At 40.0% G+C, this 17,395-nt stretch overlaps 1 protein-coding gene across 1 annotated transcript in view; it reads right to left on the reverse strand.

Annotated features, from left to right (window-relative positions):
- Positions 1–200: 200 nt before the first annotated feature.
- The window catches only part of LOC117959256 (ephrin type-A receptor 5), a 66,835-nt gene continuing 49,640 nt past the window's right edge, over positions 201–17,395 (reverse strand). Inside the window, exons 14-19 of the mRNA XM_034896266.1 lie at positions 14,246–14,313; positions 14,008–14,149; positions 12,652–12,801; positions 7,453–7,646; positions 5,990–6,154; positions 201–5,478 (exon numbers count right to left, since the gene is read on the reverse strand). Of these exons, the coding sequence (XP_034752157.1) occupies positions 5,367–5,478; positions 5,990–6,154; positions 7,453–7,646; positions 12,652–12,801; positions 14,008–14,149; positions 14,246–14,313 (831 nt within the window). The 3' untranslated portion in view covers positions 201–5,366. The remainder of the gene's footprint in view (positions 5,479–5,989; positions 6,155–7,452; positions 7,647–12,651; positions 12,802–14,007; positions 14,150–14,245; positions 14,314–17,395) is intronic.

Consider the following 17,395-nt stretch of genomic DNA (forward strand, 5'->3'; position numbering starts at 1 on the left):
TTCTTTGCATGTCAGTGAATTTGTTTATTCAAACGGTATTAGTAGAACATGAGTACAAATGTTGGCTGTTGATCACTCTAAGCCCTGGTAATACTGGTGCAATACACATACAGTACATCAATAAGTTATGAACCCCCTATGCATGTGTGTCATGCATTGGCATTAGATAATGACAGCAAACTCAGAAGTCAATTTTTAGTTTTTATTGCAAAAATATAGAATTTGATATCACACTACAAAAACATCAACACAAACATAATACATGACAGTCTCAAAGACAAACCAATAGCACATCAATAGTATCTCTACTGTGCTTTCAAAAGGATCACAAAACAGTTATTCAGTTGTGAAAAACCTTATCTGTGAGTTACTGATAACATGATCGTTGTCTTTGACCTGATGGGAAAACCTAATAACCGCATACCTGCTTTTTTTTGTTAATGCTTTGAGTGAAAGCGGCTAATTTTTTCCAAAGACCACATGCCCATGACCCATTTACCTATTTTCCACTTCCTGAGAAGTTAACTATATAGTTGTAAAATGGGCTAGGCCATTGGTAAAAAAAGGAATTTTCCCATGGCAAATTTGCATTTGAAGGATTTACTTTTTGCAAAAATCTCAATCATAATCGACACACACAGTGGTGTCTTTGATGTATATCGGTTGTAAAGGTTTCAACAGATTTTTCCCCAAATACGGTTTGTCAATTGCTTTAAGACACCAACACTATGCTTTTTATCATTATAATAGTGTCCTAAAACCAGTCAGATACCAGTGCAACCTTTTATGGTCGCTAGATACGCTCGCATTTGTGTATGCAAATATGATTTTTTGCTATTAATAGCAGGTATTGCTTTTGTACATTTGCTAGAATTCAGTCAAACTTTCTAATGGTTTATGCAGTGCTTTTATTACGGAGCCAATTCCAACAAAGTCCAATGTGTACAAATGCAAGAACTTGTCATGGAAATTAATGTGTATATTGATGTGAACAAATTACCCTGTTCTGAAAGTCAATTTCAAACAACAAAGTTGTTTATTTATATGTTACATCAAACGTGTTACGTAACGTAATTTGACACAAAAAAATTGGCTCCTGCAGAAAAACTTCACTGCATGGTTGATGAATCTCCGGCTGACAGTCATTGGAGAGTAACAACACATCACTACTTTACTGTACAAGTCTCTGCTGGTTTGCTGTGCTTTCTTTCTTCCTGCTCAATTAAGCCGACCAGAATAAAATCATGCCATTGCAAAAGTGCTGTGAATAAATAATTTGAATGAATAAAGACGTTTCGCGCAGCAACACCTATCTGCTAAACTTTATATGTATTTGCAATGACAACTAATCAATACCTGTTTTCCCACTTTTGTACTTTGCAGTGGTAATGATGAAATGCCACAAACACTCAGACAAAATGTCTGGTTGAAGTTAGTTGACATCAAAGGCTAGTGCTATTGACGTTTGTACAAAGTCATATCATCTGCTCACTGTCCTTAAAGATTTCTGTCCCACACTGTGCTTATGTTCTGAAGGTGTATCGTTGTGCCATACACAAGAAAATGGTGCTCTACATCAATGACGCTTTCCATATATATAGCTTTGATTTGTTTTTAAAAATAATACCAATGCTTTGTGCTTAACTGTCAAATTTTACATAATGGGAAGCAATGACAATATGGAGTGATATAATCAACACAGTCATTATAGTAATCCTATAGTAAATCATTAAGGAAAAATTTTGACACTAAAAAGTCAGTTACCTATAAACATTTTTAGTCAAACAAAAAGGTCAACAGATTTCTCATAAAGTGCAAATTAAATTAGTTCCAACATACACATTGTCTGACATTCTTCTCATTGCCTGTAGATATTGTTGGCAAAAGGTAAATACATAGAAAGTTGGGGCATAGCATTTTGGCGCGGGAGGAAATAATGGTGCTCAAAAGATGAGAGGCACTTATAAGGGTGTACTATTCACCCATTGTTCATGCCCCAGGCGTTGCTTCAAGGTTGGAATTTAAGTTGAAAAGTGTTGTTGTATTGAGCCAATACCATGAAATTTGGATGGGTTTAAAATGCTGGGAAAATTTCATCAAAACACCTGTGGTATTCACATGACTGAGGACACCACCCAGTACAATTACTTTCACTGCACATATGTTGTCCAATATAATATCTGCACAATATTATTGATGCATTTCCCCGCTACATTAAAGATCTGCATAGTCACAATAATCTACATTGGTTACATTTTTGAAGACAAGAGTATGACCTGCTTGAATAAAAAAGTACACTGTGGTTAAAAAAAAACTGCAAAACCGCAGATCTAATGTTGCTAAACCGGTCTTGTTCGCCACCATTGTAAAACTACAATACAATATATTAATGGACAAGCTGGAGCCAAAACCTCCAAATGGAGACCAAAGGGACTATGCAGATGTTTACCTTTCAAGCTAACTTTCACTCTGGTAGAACATTTTGACTTTTAAAAACACATAACCATGGAGAATAACAAGGACCATTGCCTACTCACATTCTTTTATAAAAAAAAAAATCAAGATATAGGATCTTGATCAGCAGATGGAAAAGCTTAAACGCCCAAGTGTGGTGGCTTTCTTCTGCCAATGAGGCCTTTTACTTTGACTCCTTAAAATCAGAGGAAGGTTTGAGTGTTTAAAAGCAAAACATATCCTCTAAAAAAAGTGAAATACCCCTTTAAAACCATACATTCTTCTTGTGTGCTTTCCTATGCCTTTCATGCTGTCAAGTATTACCACGTCTTATAAAACTAGCTTTACAATCTAATTTCGTTTACACTTTTCCTGCACTAGCAGTACACTGTGTATAACCAAGAAAAATATGAGCATGTCTTCTGCAAAGAGGATGTATATACTGTCAGAACTCAGTTCCTGCTTAGGTGAACACAACGGTGAAAAGGGTCAAGTTTTAACATTAAAGCACTGAGTAGAAATGTATTACATACCATACTGAGTAGAACTAAAGCAAGGGCTTAATCACTGACATCATTGTACACCTTTAAACCATACCAGAAGGAGAACCAATCCCTGTGCACACTTCGGCCCCAGCTTTTAATACAAAAGAGTATTTATTCTCATGTATGGCCACTAAAAATATGTCTAGGTTTTGCTCATAATTTAAAATGACACACAAGCACCAAAAACGCAACATAAATATTTGATAGTTCTGCATACCCTTTTGGGCACCCTTATATGGGGACAGATGTGCTGGTTGCTCCCACCTTACAGTGGCCCAGGTCTATGTAGCAGGAATGCTGATGTAGAATATTTGTCACTATTTACTAATGTGTACTACTCTGAGATGCTTGACCAATAACTTGTCCACATGATGGAAGACAGAAAAACAAAGCTCCCTGCTTTAAATTTATAATACATTATATACATGAAAGACGTGTAGGCAGAGCTGCTCAGTAGTCAAAGAGAGAGTAATATGATGAATCAAACAGTCTACGTAATACTCATTTTTTGAACATGTATAAATAAATAAATGATGATCAAGTTTAGAATATCCAAGTGGTGGAATATCAATATTGCCTCCTTAAATTCTGCAGTCCTGTAAGAGTCAGGTTTATTGTGGTGTGGTAGAGATGTGGTGGAGAGAGACTCTACGGCATGGTGAACTGAACAGATTGTTGAAGGTTTTCTGCGGTACCTGAAGGTTGTTGGGTTCTAAGTGAAGGCTCCATGAAAATCGGAGTGCATTCTTGAGTGAAGGCTGCATTGGAATCCCAGTAGAGATTCCATTAGAATCCAAGCAAAGGTTCCATTGGAATATCATTAAACAGTCCCACTGTAATCTGGGTGATCCTTTCCATTCAAATCTGACTGGCACTTCTATTATTACATGATCAAACGTTCCATCAGTATTGACTGAACATTCCATGAATTCCCATGAACGAAATGTTCTGTTTGAATGTGCGACGGAGAGCCTGCATTAAGGTTCATCAGCATCTGAGTGAAGGATGCATTAGCATCTGAGCACAGGTTCCAGAAGAAACTCCGTAACAGTTTTTCTAGACTGAGTGAAGCTGATTTGAACATTCAACTAACACATGCATGGAGTGTCCAGTTACACGATGTAATTTCAATTTATAATCTGCATGGTTCAGGAGTTGATGGCTGAATTAGCTCTATACGAACCCATAAAGATCTTAGTGGAGATTCCTACAGATTTTCAAAGAAAAGACAACCGAAAGCCATCTTAATATCACATATATCAGCAGATTGATTGAGAAGCTGGTTTTAGGGACCAGAACGGCCACATTCTTTTTGACAGCATGAAACATTTTTGTTTCAAACAAAAACAGGTTGATGCTGCAACTGAGTGCTGTGTTTTGCGTTGTGCTATACATTCAGCCAGAAGAACAATAACAGCGTATCCCAATGCCTACAACCTTGGATCTTTTCACGTTTTTCTTTTGTAGGTTAAACAAGATGGTTTCCCTTATCACAGACTTTGTTGTATTTTAATAGTCAGCGACTTTAAACAATGAAGGTCACATTAGATACTCCTGTCTTGCATCACTTTGGAAAACAATATGTATGATGCTGAATAAGAGTCTGGGCCATCCATGAGTTTCACAGCTGGGTTGCAACTGCAGTCTTGTCGCATGAAGACCTGCCTGAGACAGGTAAACTAAATCCAAAGTACATCAGCATGCCAAAGCTGAGACTGAAACTAATGAACATCATGCTCTTGGTCCATTATTACGTTTTTCCCCCCGCCTGAGAATGGTGTTCAATTCAATGACTCGTGATGGAACTGTACTTCCAGAGAAAATTGCCAGAGAAACTGTTCAGATCTATTGTGGGAGACCTGAGACAGGCTGAAAATGTGTGAGCCCACTGCATGAAACTCCCATGTTTGTGATACAGCCAAAAAGTGCTGGTTGCTCTCAGAGCCAGATCCGCGGCCTATGTGTCACGTTTGATCTGAGAGAATCCAAAACGTGCACAGAGATATCAGAATCTGGAAGATTCACACTAATGGAAAAATTAAAATTAAAAAGCTTCTGTTTAGTTTAGCTCGACATCATCTTCCCTTTGTGTAGCACCACCCAGTTCAGTTCAGTTTGGTTTTAGTGCCGCAATGTCAAATATTCCCAATGACACCACAAGCAATCGCCACCCACATGAACCACAAAAATGCGGATCCTTCAGTTAGATCCATAAAGACTGGGTGTCTTGTCCGTAAAAAGTGCTAAGCCGCTCTAGGTCCAACAGCAAATCTGAGTCTTTTTGTCACATACTAGGTCCATATCTTGTGTATGTGTTCATATGTGTGTATTTGCGTGTGTGTGTGTGCGCGTGCCTGTACATATGCTTCAGATATTTACAGTAGAGTTGGTGCTGTTCATATGCACTCTCATCTCTTGAATGCTAGTAATTATCTTTTTTTGATGTCCGGCCAGGTTCACTCCGACTCTTCGCAAATCCCTGAAAAAAACAGCACAGGAACAACAGCTTCTTTTATCAAGCAGTCTGCTAACAATTAAAAATAAATACTGTACACACACACACACACACACACACACACACACACACACACACACACACACACACACACACACACACACACACACACACACACACACACACACACACACACACACACACACACACACAAAGACACACACACAGCATTTGATTGGTGGCATTTTAATCTGGAATATGTAGTTATCTGGAGTGTGGATCATGTAGTCCACTTGAAGTTTTTTGTAAGGACCAAATTCTAACACTAATAAATAGTCCTTATAGAATCGCCAAGGTTTAGTACCTATTTTTAGTACCTATATTCCACTTAACTCTTTTTAAATGTAATTTTGCAGAAAACTTAAACGCATTTCTAAAAACCTGAGTAGTTAAAACCCAAACTACCCACATGTCTAGATTGTCCTAGTACTTATATATATAGTATACTTGTGTACTTGTATACATGTGGCCTTACTCTGATGTCATCTGAGCCACTGTCTCCAGCGAAGAGTAACCTCCTTCCATGAAGAGCTCAGTGTAACGACCCATCTTGATGGAGTCGAGCCATTCCCCTACGGTCTGGCTCCGAGTGCTGCAGCTCCCTTCTACACTGGCATGCTCCACTAACAGGTTAGACACCCTGGGATATATGACATGAAAAAACAGTTAAAAAAGAAGAAGATTAAGACAGTAATCAAATTAAAACACAAGATCATGCATGTTTTATTTCAGACAGTACCCATTATTAGGATGTAGTAGATTTAAGGACTATTTGCACCAACCCTGTTTCCCATCATTGTAATGCATATAAAAAAGTATAGTAATTGGTGTAAATCCAATACACATTGGGGGGCATTAAGGAATTGGATTCCCTGTCAAAATCAACTACATGTTGAAGCCCACTGCTAAGCTCAAAAGGTCCTGACAGTTCCCAGCGAGGCTTTGTTATGGTAGTTATGCACCATCACGCAAAGCTGGAAATGCTGTCCTCTCTAAACTCTTTGTCATTCAGCTCACTCTCCATGCTAACAGAGCTCTACATGCTGTCAAACAGACATGTTCATGCAAGCTAACAATATTCTCCACGCTGGCGCTAGAACAAGAACGAGGACTGGCATCCCTATAATCTGGCTAACTGTCACATGTTATTGCATGGGCTGTTAGATATGGCATTGATTTATTAACCGTGTTCCTGGGTGTGCTTGTAAATGTGTGTGTAAGTGGAAAAGAGATAGATTTCACAACATTTCATTTTCTCTGCAAAGAAAACAAGGTAATGAGGGTGTCTGACTAAATGTCCGCCTCACAGCACTTAAAAGCCGTTTCATGCCATTTTACACTAATGCAATCCATGCATTGTGTGGAAATACTCATTGAATATTCAAATGTGCTGATAATCAAAAGATAGCCCACAAAACACAATTCACGATAATGCGTGGTTTTAGGAAAATAGAGACACTTTCATTTCTTTCTCTCCTCTTTTTTGCAGGCATTTAGCAGTTAGAGACTGAGGCCATTCTGATTTAATTATGCAGCAACACAAGATTTCAATAAAGACTCTATTTGCATTGTATCCGAACAGTAACAAGTCTATTAGATTTCAGAGATGTGTTTAAGCTTATCAATTAAAACACTGCATTTTACAAATTAAGAAAAAGGCGGTGAAAACCAACATATATGTATCTCTTCTTGAAAAAAATCAACACAAAATTATATTTAGTAGTCTTTGTTTAAAAAAAACATCAAATAAAAAGATATGAATATCTCATTCATATATCAGTGTAATGACTGGCCATCTACTGCTTAAATCCAAAAACATAAATTTTTGTGATGGGCATCAACATTAAAACCAGTAAATTCTCAACATGGACTTTCTTTAAAATGAAACTTTGGGATGATTTTGATACATTGTTGTTGGTTTGCAGGGGGAATTCATACCTGTGTGAAGAGTTGACCAATGTTTTTAATGAGCTAGGATTACGAATGAGTTTGTCTAGTAGACAGACAATCTCATCAAACTTGGGGCGGTTGCCGCATTCTCGCTGCCAACAGTCCATCATTAGGTGGTAGAGAGCCTCAGGGCAGTCCATAGGACCTGGCAACCTGTAGCTTTCCTCTACTGCTTTTATGACCTGAAGACAGACAGGGGGATGGACAAAGACAATTAGAAGTTAGGATTTAAAAAAAGTGGTACAATACATCAGGACAGTGCGCAGGATCTGCTAACAAATGAGTTTCCTTTTATTTAGACATTGAGAGAAAAGGAGTGAGGTGGAGTGAGAGAGTAACGCCTAGTTAATATGGCAGTATATAAGGCGTTAGCAGATCGGAGACCAGCCGGAGTAGGGAAATCTCCCATTTTCCACCCTATGAAAAGATGATTTGGAGCCTACTCCAACCAGAAATTTGTCTCGCAGCCAGGTAAAACACAAACTTAAAACATAAAACATAATAGAATACATAAAACTTATGCTAATACATGCAATAACGGAAAATGCACATTAATAACACAAGCATTGAAGTCCATTATGTAAATGCACCAGATGGAGTCAACATTGGCATTATGCCTGCTTGAAGATGTCAGGAAATTGTTCGGTTCTTGTACCCACTCACATTCAAATAGTCTCAAATTATTTCCTAAATCTCATAATTTTTGTGTGTAAGGACCATTGGTCATTGAATGTTTATTTGTCCACGTTTCAAGCAAGCCGCATAGAGATCCATTCTCATGTTTGAACAGGTAAGTCGAATAGTTGTGACGCGACATTATAAATAGCAGTTTTGGCACAGTTAGCTTTCATGCCACAAACCGTACATGAGTACACATGTACACTTCAGGGACCACCTTTATAAGTGGACCCGGGCACACTGGCTAGTATACTGTGTTAATCTAATCACACAAACTGGACTATGGGGTCAAGTGTACTCCGGTTGGCATCTCTGATGTGAGAGCCTCTCAAATGTCCAGCCATCAACTTCCACTCCAGTGGTTGGTGGTTAAATTAACATCATCATCATTTAGAATTGTATTTTATGGAACACTGATCACCAATGGACCTATCCTGAGCATTAAACAGTTTGATGACATGACAGGCAAAAATCACTTCTCACCCAGTTAGAACTGTTAATCTAAGGTTAAGCAGTTACTGAATGTTTATTCATGTTTAAAATATGAGGATTGGTTTTTGAATTTGTTTAAAGGAAAGGACATTAGAGAAGAGGTGACAAAATTTGGTTGCACAGTGAACAACACTGATCTTCTGCCTGTGTGTATTCAGCAATAAGAGAATATGATGATGCAACATGCACTACAAGATTGGGAATCTGTTCTATTACCTTTATACCTTAAAAGAGAAAGAAAGAGGTATGGCAAAAGTAAGAAATCCACTGCATACAGTAGAAGAAGAAAAGTATGCATTTCCAGGGCTAGAAAGGACCCAACTTGTTTGACACCTGAACATGTAATAACTCTTTCACAGCAGGACCCCAACAGAGTTAAGTAAAAGTAATGTTACTTCCAGTTTGAAATCTCCCGAGCAAAATCCTGATTCCTGACATTTCTCCAGGCATGCTCCTGCTCTCTATTTGACCCTGCTCTCAAACCTCCATGAAGTTAGCAAACACAAACTAACCTGCTTCAAGGATCAACAAAGCAACACAACATAAGGGCATTATTTGTGTATTTGATACGCAGCACAGACCAGTTAATCATAACGGCAAGTAACAAGATGCAGCACTGAATCACAGAATATTTTTTGGGGGAAATCGAGTTAGATGAATATTAAATAAACCCCAGTTCTCTCCGTTAGACCCTGTGGTGGAAAGCAGACTGGACTTCTCAGCCTAGATCTGCCAGTGCAAGACACTGGAGGGAATTGATTTGTTGTGTTCATGACAGCCTTTGCCTGGGTCAAATTCATACGAAAGACCGATGTGATAGCCCTCCAACTTCAACTTCCAACTCTATTTTGTCCCCAGAGGGCAATGGTTTTGCATATACAATACATGAAAAACAAGACTTCATCAGTGTCATCATCACCATAATCAGCACTATCATCACCGTCCACAGAAACCACATCATATCGCTAACTAAACTACACACTTTGCCATGTGAAATGGGGGGTTAAAAACTCCTTCCCCGGACCCCGGAAAGGGCTGTGGGGAAGAAGGAGTGCTTGTGCAGTGCTTGTACTCTTAATCACAGGGAATCTGAACCTAGACCCAGAAGGCAACATCTGAAATTCTGACTAAAGGAGGTGATCGCTGTCGGACAGAATGGCTTCAGCCTTCCTCCCTACTTCTCTGTTGAACAAATCAGTTAGCATACTCTGCTGTACCCCTGAGATGCTGATTCTCACTTTCACTATCCTGGGTAGTGCGTTTTTGGCCTTGATGCAGAGGTTTCAACAGATGAAAGAAAAGGTTAAAACAGCCTTGATCTGTAAAATAGGATCATGAGGGTCTTGTCAACATGAAACTGAGATAACTTAGCATAGCTTCTCAGTGCAACACACATGGATGTATGAAAGCGAGCATACACTTGCAACAAAGCGTAAGAGAGAAACGGGGCATCAAATCACTGCTGCGTGTTGAGGGAGAAGAGCTACACATGGCTGACTGGCAGGGAGGGAGGAAAGATCAGAGGAGGGAAAAATGAGAGAACGAGGTGGGCGAAAGAAAGAGAAGATGGACAAGAAAGATAGGAAGAATACAGACAGAGACCGCATATTCAAGCTACAAAGAAGAGGAAGGGAAAAAGAAGGAAAGGGGAAGAAATGGGAAACAGAAGGAGAGGGCTTAGAGAAAGAGAGTGTGAGAGAGCCTGTACTTTCTGGCGCAGATCAGAGAAAATCCAGCATAACACTCTTAATTAAACATCAAACGCCTCTCCTCTCCTCTCATCCTCCTCTTCTCTCACCCCCTTCTCTGAGATAGACAGCCTTTTAACCAAAAGGAGGAGGAAGAGGTCTGAAGCAGTGGGATGAAGAGGTTACAGAAGGGCTACGCGTGCATATGTTGCCTGTGTGTCTTTGGGCGGGAAATAAGTGTGTGTGCACGCTGTGCAGCAGCGAAGCAAAAGCTACATTCGCACTCCTCGACATATGGCATTTTGGCAGGTCTCCTCATGAAAATGACCTCCGAGGCTCACTTACATCTATTACTTCATTTGGTTATCTACAATCAACCTGCTTTTGCTTCATATGGCACATGATTTTCTTTTTCTTAGATTCTTACTTTCCTCCTCCTTAATGTATTGCCACCTACTTGTTTGTATTTTTCATGGGGGGAGTCAGTTGGTGTTGGACTGGATAGGCTTGGAAGTGCTGTATATTTGTCCTAAGGACCCCCTCAAAAAATGAGACCATATGTCTCAAGGGTTACATCCAAGGGGTACACTCAAATAAAACATGCGGGTCATTTGGGTTGTTGCCGAGCAGAGATAACTAGCTACTAACTAGTTTTACATTTACGTATTAAGCCAAATAATTCTAAAACTGTTTCATGATTAGACATGTGATCTAAAAATCTTAAGCACAAGCATCCGGAGAGCTCAGCTGGTAGAGGGGGCGCCCGTATATATAAGTCTACTCTTCAACGCAGCGTGCCCGGGTTCGACTCCAACCCGCGGCCCTTTGCTACATGTCGTTCCCCCCCTCTCCCCCCTTTCAGGTCTTCAGCTAAATTTCATCAAAATAAAGGCCGTAAAGGTCCCAAAAAAATTCTTTAAAAAAATATTAACCTTAAGCACTGATGTGAGATATTTAGATAGCCTAAGTGAGTGTACAGCCTGCTACTTTCCTGCCATGTTTTTCTGCTTAGCTCTGCACCTCCACATGTATTCTTTTTGCTTACGCACACCTTTGTCTACACCCCCGCAATGTCTCTCTGTGTGTTTCCATTAAATTCATTCATTTTCATTGTCCACACTTTGCATTGATGGATTTGTAATAATAGGTTCCCACAAAGCCCTGCCTATTTCAACCTTTATTCAGCCTCCTGACAGGAAACATGTATATTTCACCTACGTCTGCATCGCTGTCTTTATTATACACAAGACCCTAAGGAACAATGCAGCCTGGCTTTGTTACCAAAATACTTTGCATGCAAATTGAAATGACAGACCAAAAATTTCTGTGATTTTATGTTGGTACTTTTAAGTAAAGGTATTTTATTTGGGGTGTACGGCTTGTATTTGTCCTGAAATTGTCCTGACTGAAGAAATTTGCGAGTGGTGCGATGTTGACTTGAATTTGACATAAATTGACATAATCCTGCAGGAGGACATCATTGTTAGTAAATATGAAACAAATTCCAATGCGCTTGTAAATCCAAATATATCATGAGATATCATGACTCGTGTTAAGATATGAAGCCACCCCATGGTTGAGAAACACTGAGGTTCAAAATTCATTCTTAACCTCAAAAAACTGCAGCTGGGCAGCTGAAGACGGCAGTTTTCCTCAACTGTTGTTTCCAAGGTCCTTCAAGCAAACGTTTGACATTTTGGCACGTATGCGTATTTGCTTTCTGGCAACGAGCTAGATGAGAAGATCAATAACACTCTCATAGCAGTCTGTGAAATATAAAGCTAAAGCCAGGAGACAGGGGGAAACAGCTAGCTTGGCTTTGTCAAATGGAAACAAATAGTCCCACCAACACCTTTAAAATGGCATATCTTGTTGTTAAATGCCACCATTTATTGGCTCGGGGCAGTTGCCAGGCAACCAACCACCAACTCTTGGATGTTAAATGGTTGTGGCCAACAAATAGTTTTGCACATATCTCCCCTACCCCTGTAAGCACAATGTTCTTTAATTCCTAGGGTTTAAACAAACAAGATACATTGTTATAATTAGTGAGAACAAAAAGAAAAGCCGGACATCCAGTTCCCTGTTAAGTGGGGAAACTCCACCTCCAGATCATGCGAGATAACTGAATGCTCCATAACAGTGTTTCCTTAGTTGTCCTACCTATTTAATGGCCATACAATCCGCCCTTCTTTCTTTGCATACACCACATAAAGGGTGAACACGTACTTCCAGTTGGTTGTCAAAATGTGAAGGGATAATTAAATTCAAATTTAAAGTGGCAAACTCCATACAGCATGCATGCAGAAGATCATCATATCAAACTTACATCTTGATTGGACATCTCCCAGTATGGCCTCTCTCCGTACGACATCACTTCCCACATGACAATCCCATAACTCCACACGTCGCTGGCTGAGGTGAACTTCCTGTATGCGATCGCCTCTGGAGCCGTCCAGCGAATAGGAATCTTGCCGCCCTGTGACAACATGCAAGAACATTTAACAGATAACCTTCTGACCTTTGTTGGGTTGAGAGAAAACTAGGCTTCAAACATGTAATCTCAACCTTCCATAGAGCTGCAGTCATTCAAAGTTTTTACATTTTTCTACACAAAGACGGAAACTGAAGAACAGACCTTAATTGAGACACTTCTTCTGCATGTGGTCCAACCCACAATTACACTAATGAATGTCAATTAAGGAACACATTCATGGTACCGAGTTGCACTTTCTTTAACTATTCCCAGTTCTGACGGGGGGCTCGAGATTCCTCCGTCTGTTTTCCTCATCTTCATTATCGCGCTTTCATTGCAAAGATAGAAACGTTCACAGGGTGACTGCTGAGTTCCAGAGGAAAATGTGTTTTCAGCTGATGAGTAGGACAATTAGTTTGATGCAGTTTGGATGAACAACGGGATATCGCAGGGTCTGCCCATTTGAAGAGTGAGATTTATGTTACTCTCACTGCTCCCTCAGGGAGAGCAAGTATAAAAGCGAGAGAGAGAGAGAGAGAGAGAGAGAGAGAGAGAGAGAGAAAGAGAAAGACAGAGAGAGAAATATGTAGCTTGGCAGGGAGAGGTGAATGACAGCATATTTGGCGCGAAGGCAGCAAGACTCAGTACTAATTGAGTGTTGCGGAGACCGAGCTCGGTACTAATTGGCCCTCCTCCTGCAGGTAGCAGCCAGTCTCTGGCTGAGAGGATGCCACTCAGCCTGGGACACACAGCTCAATTTAAAACCCGCTGCTCCTTCTCATTTTGAGAGAGACTCTGTCTAGGAGTTTTCAACTTAATCCAAAATTTGATATACCACAATACACTGCGCACACACAGAAATACACACCGGATTAAATATGAATGTCCTCAAAGACACAGAACAGTGTGCCCTCTGGTTTACCTCTCCTCTTTCTCACCCTCACTAGTACTGAAACAATTACATGATTAATCAATCTGCAGAAAACTGACAACAATTGATTCATTAACTTGTTTATGAAGCAAAACAACCAAACATTTGCTGTAAATGTGAGGATTTGCTGCTTTTATATCATTGTAAATTACCCAAAAATATCTTGTGGTCCGGGACGATCTGACGTAATAAGTGTTTTGAAGATGTCATCTTGAGCACTGGGACATTGATTAACTCAAATGAATAATTTGTTGCAACGCAAACAATCACAGTCTTACCCGAGTGGTGTACGCAGCCTCGGGGTCATCTTCCAGGACTCGGGAAAGGCCGAAATCAGACACTTTACACACAAGGTTACTGTTGACCAGGATGTTACGAGCTGCCAGATCCCGGTGGACGTAGCCCATGTCTGACAGATATCTGCATTTATCAGTACAAAGGAGAGGGGTCAACCTTAGAATGCTGTGTCGTGATGACGCGCGCAGCTATACATTGTGCCTTTGTGTTTATGCGTACCTCATGCCAGATGCAATGCCACGCAGCATACCAACCAGCTGGATGACAGTAAACTGACCATCATTTTTCTGAAGAAAAGAACAGACAGATAGGACAAAAATAAATTGGGTTCCGATATCTTTAGTTAAACCACATACAGTCTATAAGAACAGTGGACAGATAGCAATCAGGGCAGAGTAGAAGACAAAAGGTAGGGATAATATTACATTTTTAAAATCCAGATTATGGCAAATCCACTGAAATGAAATCATGCAGGATTTAGTTCATTGCCCACCAGGAGCCCCCACTATGAATGTTGTTCCCTACCAGATACGTAGCATATGGTCGATGCCATGCTTGTCCATAGTGTATTTCATTGGAAAACGTGCAGTGAAATAGTGTGCTTTAATTTTTTCTGTAGTTGTTTCAGTTTGTAGCGTGCAAAACTGTGTCATTTCCCAAATATGATACAGAAAGGCAAAAGTAAGAGGACATGTACAACCGCTGCGTTAAAAAAATAATAGCTAAGCATTCTGTTAGAGACCACTCATAGGGTTGCCTTTCAGCATGAAAGCCATACAGCCATTAACGCCAAAAAGCCAATTACTGTAAGTTACAGTATAGCAACACAGACACACCTATGCACATACAACATTAACTCCCAGTTTGATGTCAGTTGAGGCTTTTGAGGGTAACCCCATCAAGACATTTTTAAGACTCATTTGCACTTCCTAGAAATAAACATTACAAATTATCTGTCTGTAACGGTTACAAATACATCTTATTGTAATGATCAGTGTCGGGCAACTTATTTCCAAAATGTAATACATTATAGATTACTAGTCAATGTCATTTGAGAGTCACCAGTTATATTACAATTTTACTGTCTCTGAATTGTAATGTGTTACACTACTTTTGCATTACTTTTAAGTTACTTTCACCAAAATAACAGCAGTTTGATTTGGCAGGTAGCTTGTGAATTCCACCACCGGATCACAAAAGTCTCCTCTTTATCCACTTTAATACATCATAGATTAATCATAATATTTTGCAAAGTTAATATAAATATGCAAAGTAACTAAAGCTATAAAAAAACTGAAGTAAAACGTACAATAGGCAAGTAGGAGTAAATGAAAATACTCAATTACAAGTACCTTACAGTTTTATTGAAGTACGGCATAGTTACTCTCCATGGCTGATAAAACGCGATGGTATATACTTGTAACTACAGCAAAAGCTCTGCATGTTGCCTCCGCAGGACCATAAAATCACACTTTAGTTTTCATCCAATAACAGCTCTATTTGACTGTTGCTTCAAGCCTGCACTTCCTCCTTTCCAAATGTAAAAGTTTGTACAAAGTGTAACTTTCTCCTCATCAACAGCAGACATGTGGCTCTCCTAGACCTTTTCCCCTCTTGGATTTCAACCTCAGTTTCCATCCCCCCACTACTTTCGCCGACCAATCGTAGCAGCAGAACATCCCACTTACATGTAAAATAAGACGTTAAGCCAAAGATGTGAGTTACGAGCATTGTACTGCTTTGTCCGATAGCTGAGACCCTTAATCGGCGAGCCAGTCCAGCCCCTGGTTCTTCCATGTAATTACTTCACAGGATTGTCTGTGCTGTTCCGCCTGCTGGCCTCCCAGCTTCTCTTTCTGCCTTTGCCGTCCAGAATTACTCCCCAAGGCACACAGGGTAGCAGTTTGCACTGACTACAGCCCTGTAGCATAGCATTACTCTGGCTTTTGTCTCACAGCACCCTTCTATTGCACTCTATGTTATGACCGGGTGCTCCCCTGTTCTCGCTTAGAACTTGCTTTGTTTAATGTAACGTTAGTAGCACCGCTCTCTCTCCCCATTCTTACTCTTGCTCGTTCCAATGTTAGCATCCCTCCAAATAGCGGTCTAGGATACTGTCTATTGGCTGTAGTTATAGCAACAAAAGACGCTCTCGGCTGTTTTTTGGAACCAAAATGTTAAGTGTATTATTAGCCTTAGTAGAACATCTTGTTCAGGTAAAAAGCATCTTTCTAGTCTGCCTATCAAGCACACCTCCAAAGCACACCACCACATTATTCTCAGCTTTCCCAAATTTCCATAATTGCGGTTCTGAAATATGCCTTTACCATCATGCAATTGTACAACCCTATTTCTCTCACCTCTCCATTAGCCATCTGGTGCGGGAGTTTACTCCATTTTTCATTCAGGATTTAGCCTTGTCCGCCAACTGAGCATCATGCCGTTGTAACCAGTGGGTAGACTTAAGTACTCTGGAGAGGGATCACTTAATTCAGAGGTTTGCCAGCCTTCATTATAGTCCTTATTCTCCTCTCGTCAAGTCCAAATTGCCTAGACAGTACAGACGTGATTCCAGCCCTTAGTACTCAGACGCCTTTTTATTTTTTCCGGCAAAATTATCTGTCTCACAGTTGCGGCGAGTAAACATTTCAAAAATTGTAGAGTAAGTTTTGCAATCTACACCCTGTAGACACTGTCTGGGCTCCTGTGATTATGCGTCTTTAAATTGTTCACATTCAGACCTTTTGCACAACAGCAGCAAAGATGTTTCACAACCAATTATATCACATATTCTTCTTTAGTTAATTTCTGCTTGAATGTGTAGAATGATGAGGTATTAGACTGGAATAATGATAGCTTCGGTGGACGTATTCTCCCACAGTGGCGTATCTTCACCAGAAATCATGGTCACTCACCATGATTTCTGTCCATGGTCACCACTCACAATCATTCACCTCTCATAAATGTATTTTCCTTTTTTAGAGGGTTGAATGTTTTTCCATCACTGTGGTAATTGTCCTTCTAATTTGCCCAATCAGCAAGGGGCTCTCCCACCCTGCCCATTTTCCACATAACTCAGCACAGAGCAACATTGACCTACGACGTCTAACAGCTGACCCCACTTCATTTCCATAAACCACAAACAATTCATTTGGATTGATTCTTTTAAATCAATGGTGGTGTTCCTTACCTTCCTCTTTTTCTGTCCCTACATTTTACTCTCCATCGTCCTTTTTATCCAATGTCTACTACCTATAATTATCATTCTACTCTCTCATCCTCTTCCTACCCATCACATTATATTCATAAATTTCCGTCTCCCTGTTTTCACTTCTCTTATGCATTCTTGTCCCCCCTCTGTCCTCCTAC

This window comes from Etheostoma cragini, chromosome 16 (genome assembly GCF_013103735.1).
Source record: "Etheostoma cragini isolate CJK2018 chromosome 16, CSU_Ecrag_1.0, whole genome shotgun sequence".
Taxonomy (NCBI): Eukaryota; Metazoa; Chordata; class Actinopteri; order Perciformes; family Percidae; genus Etheostoma; species Etheostoma cragini.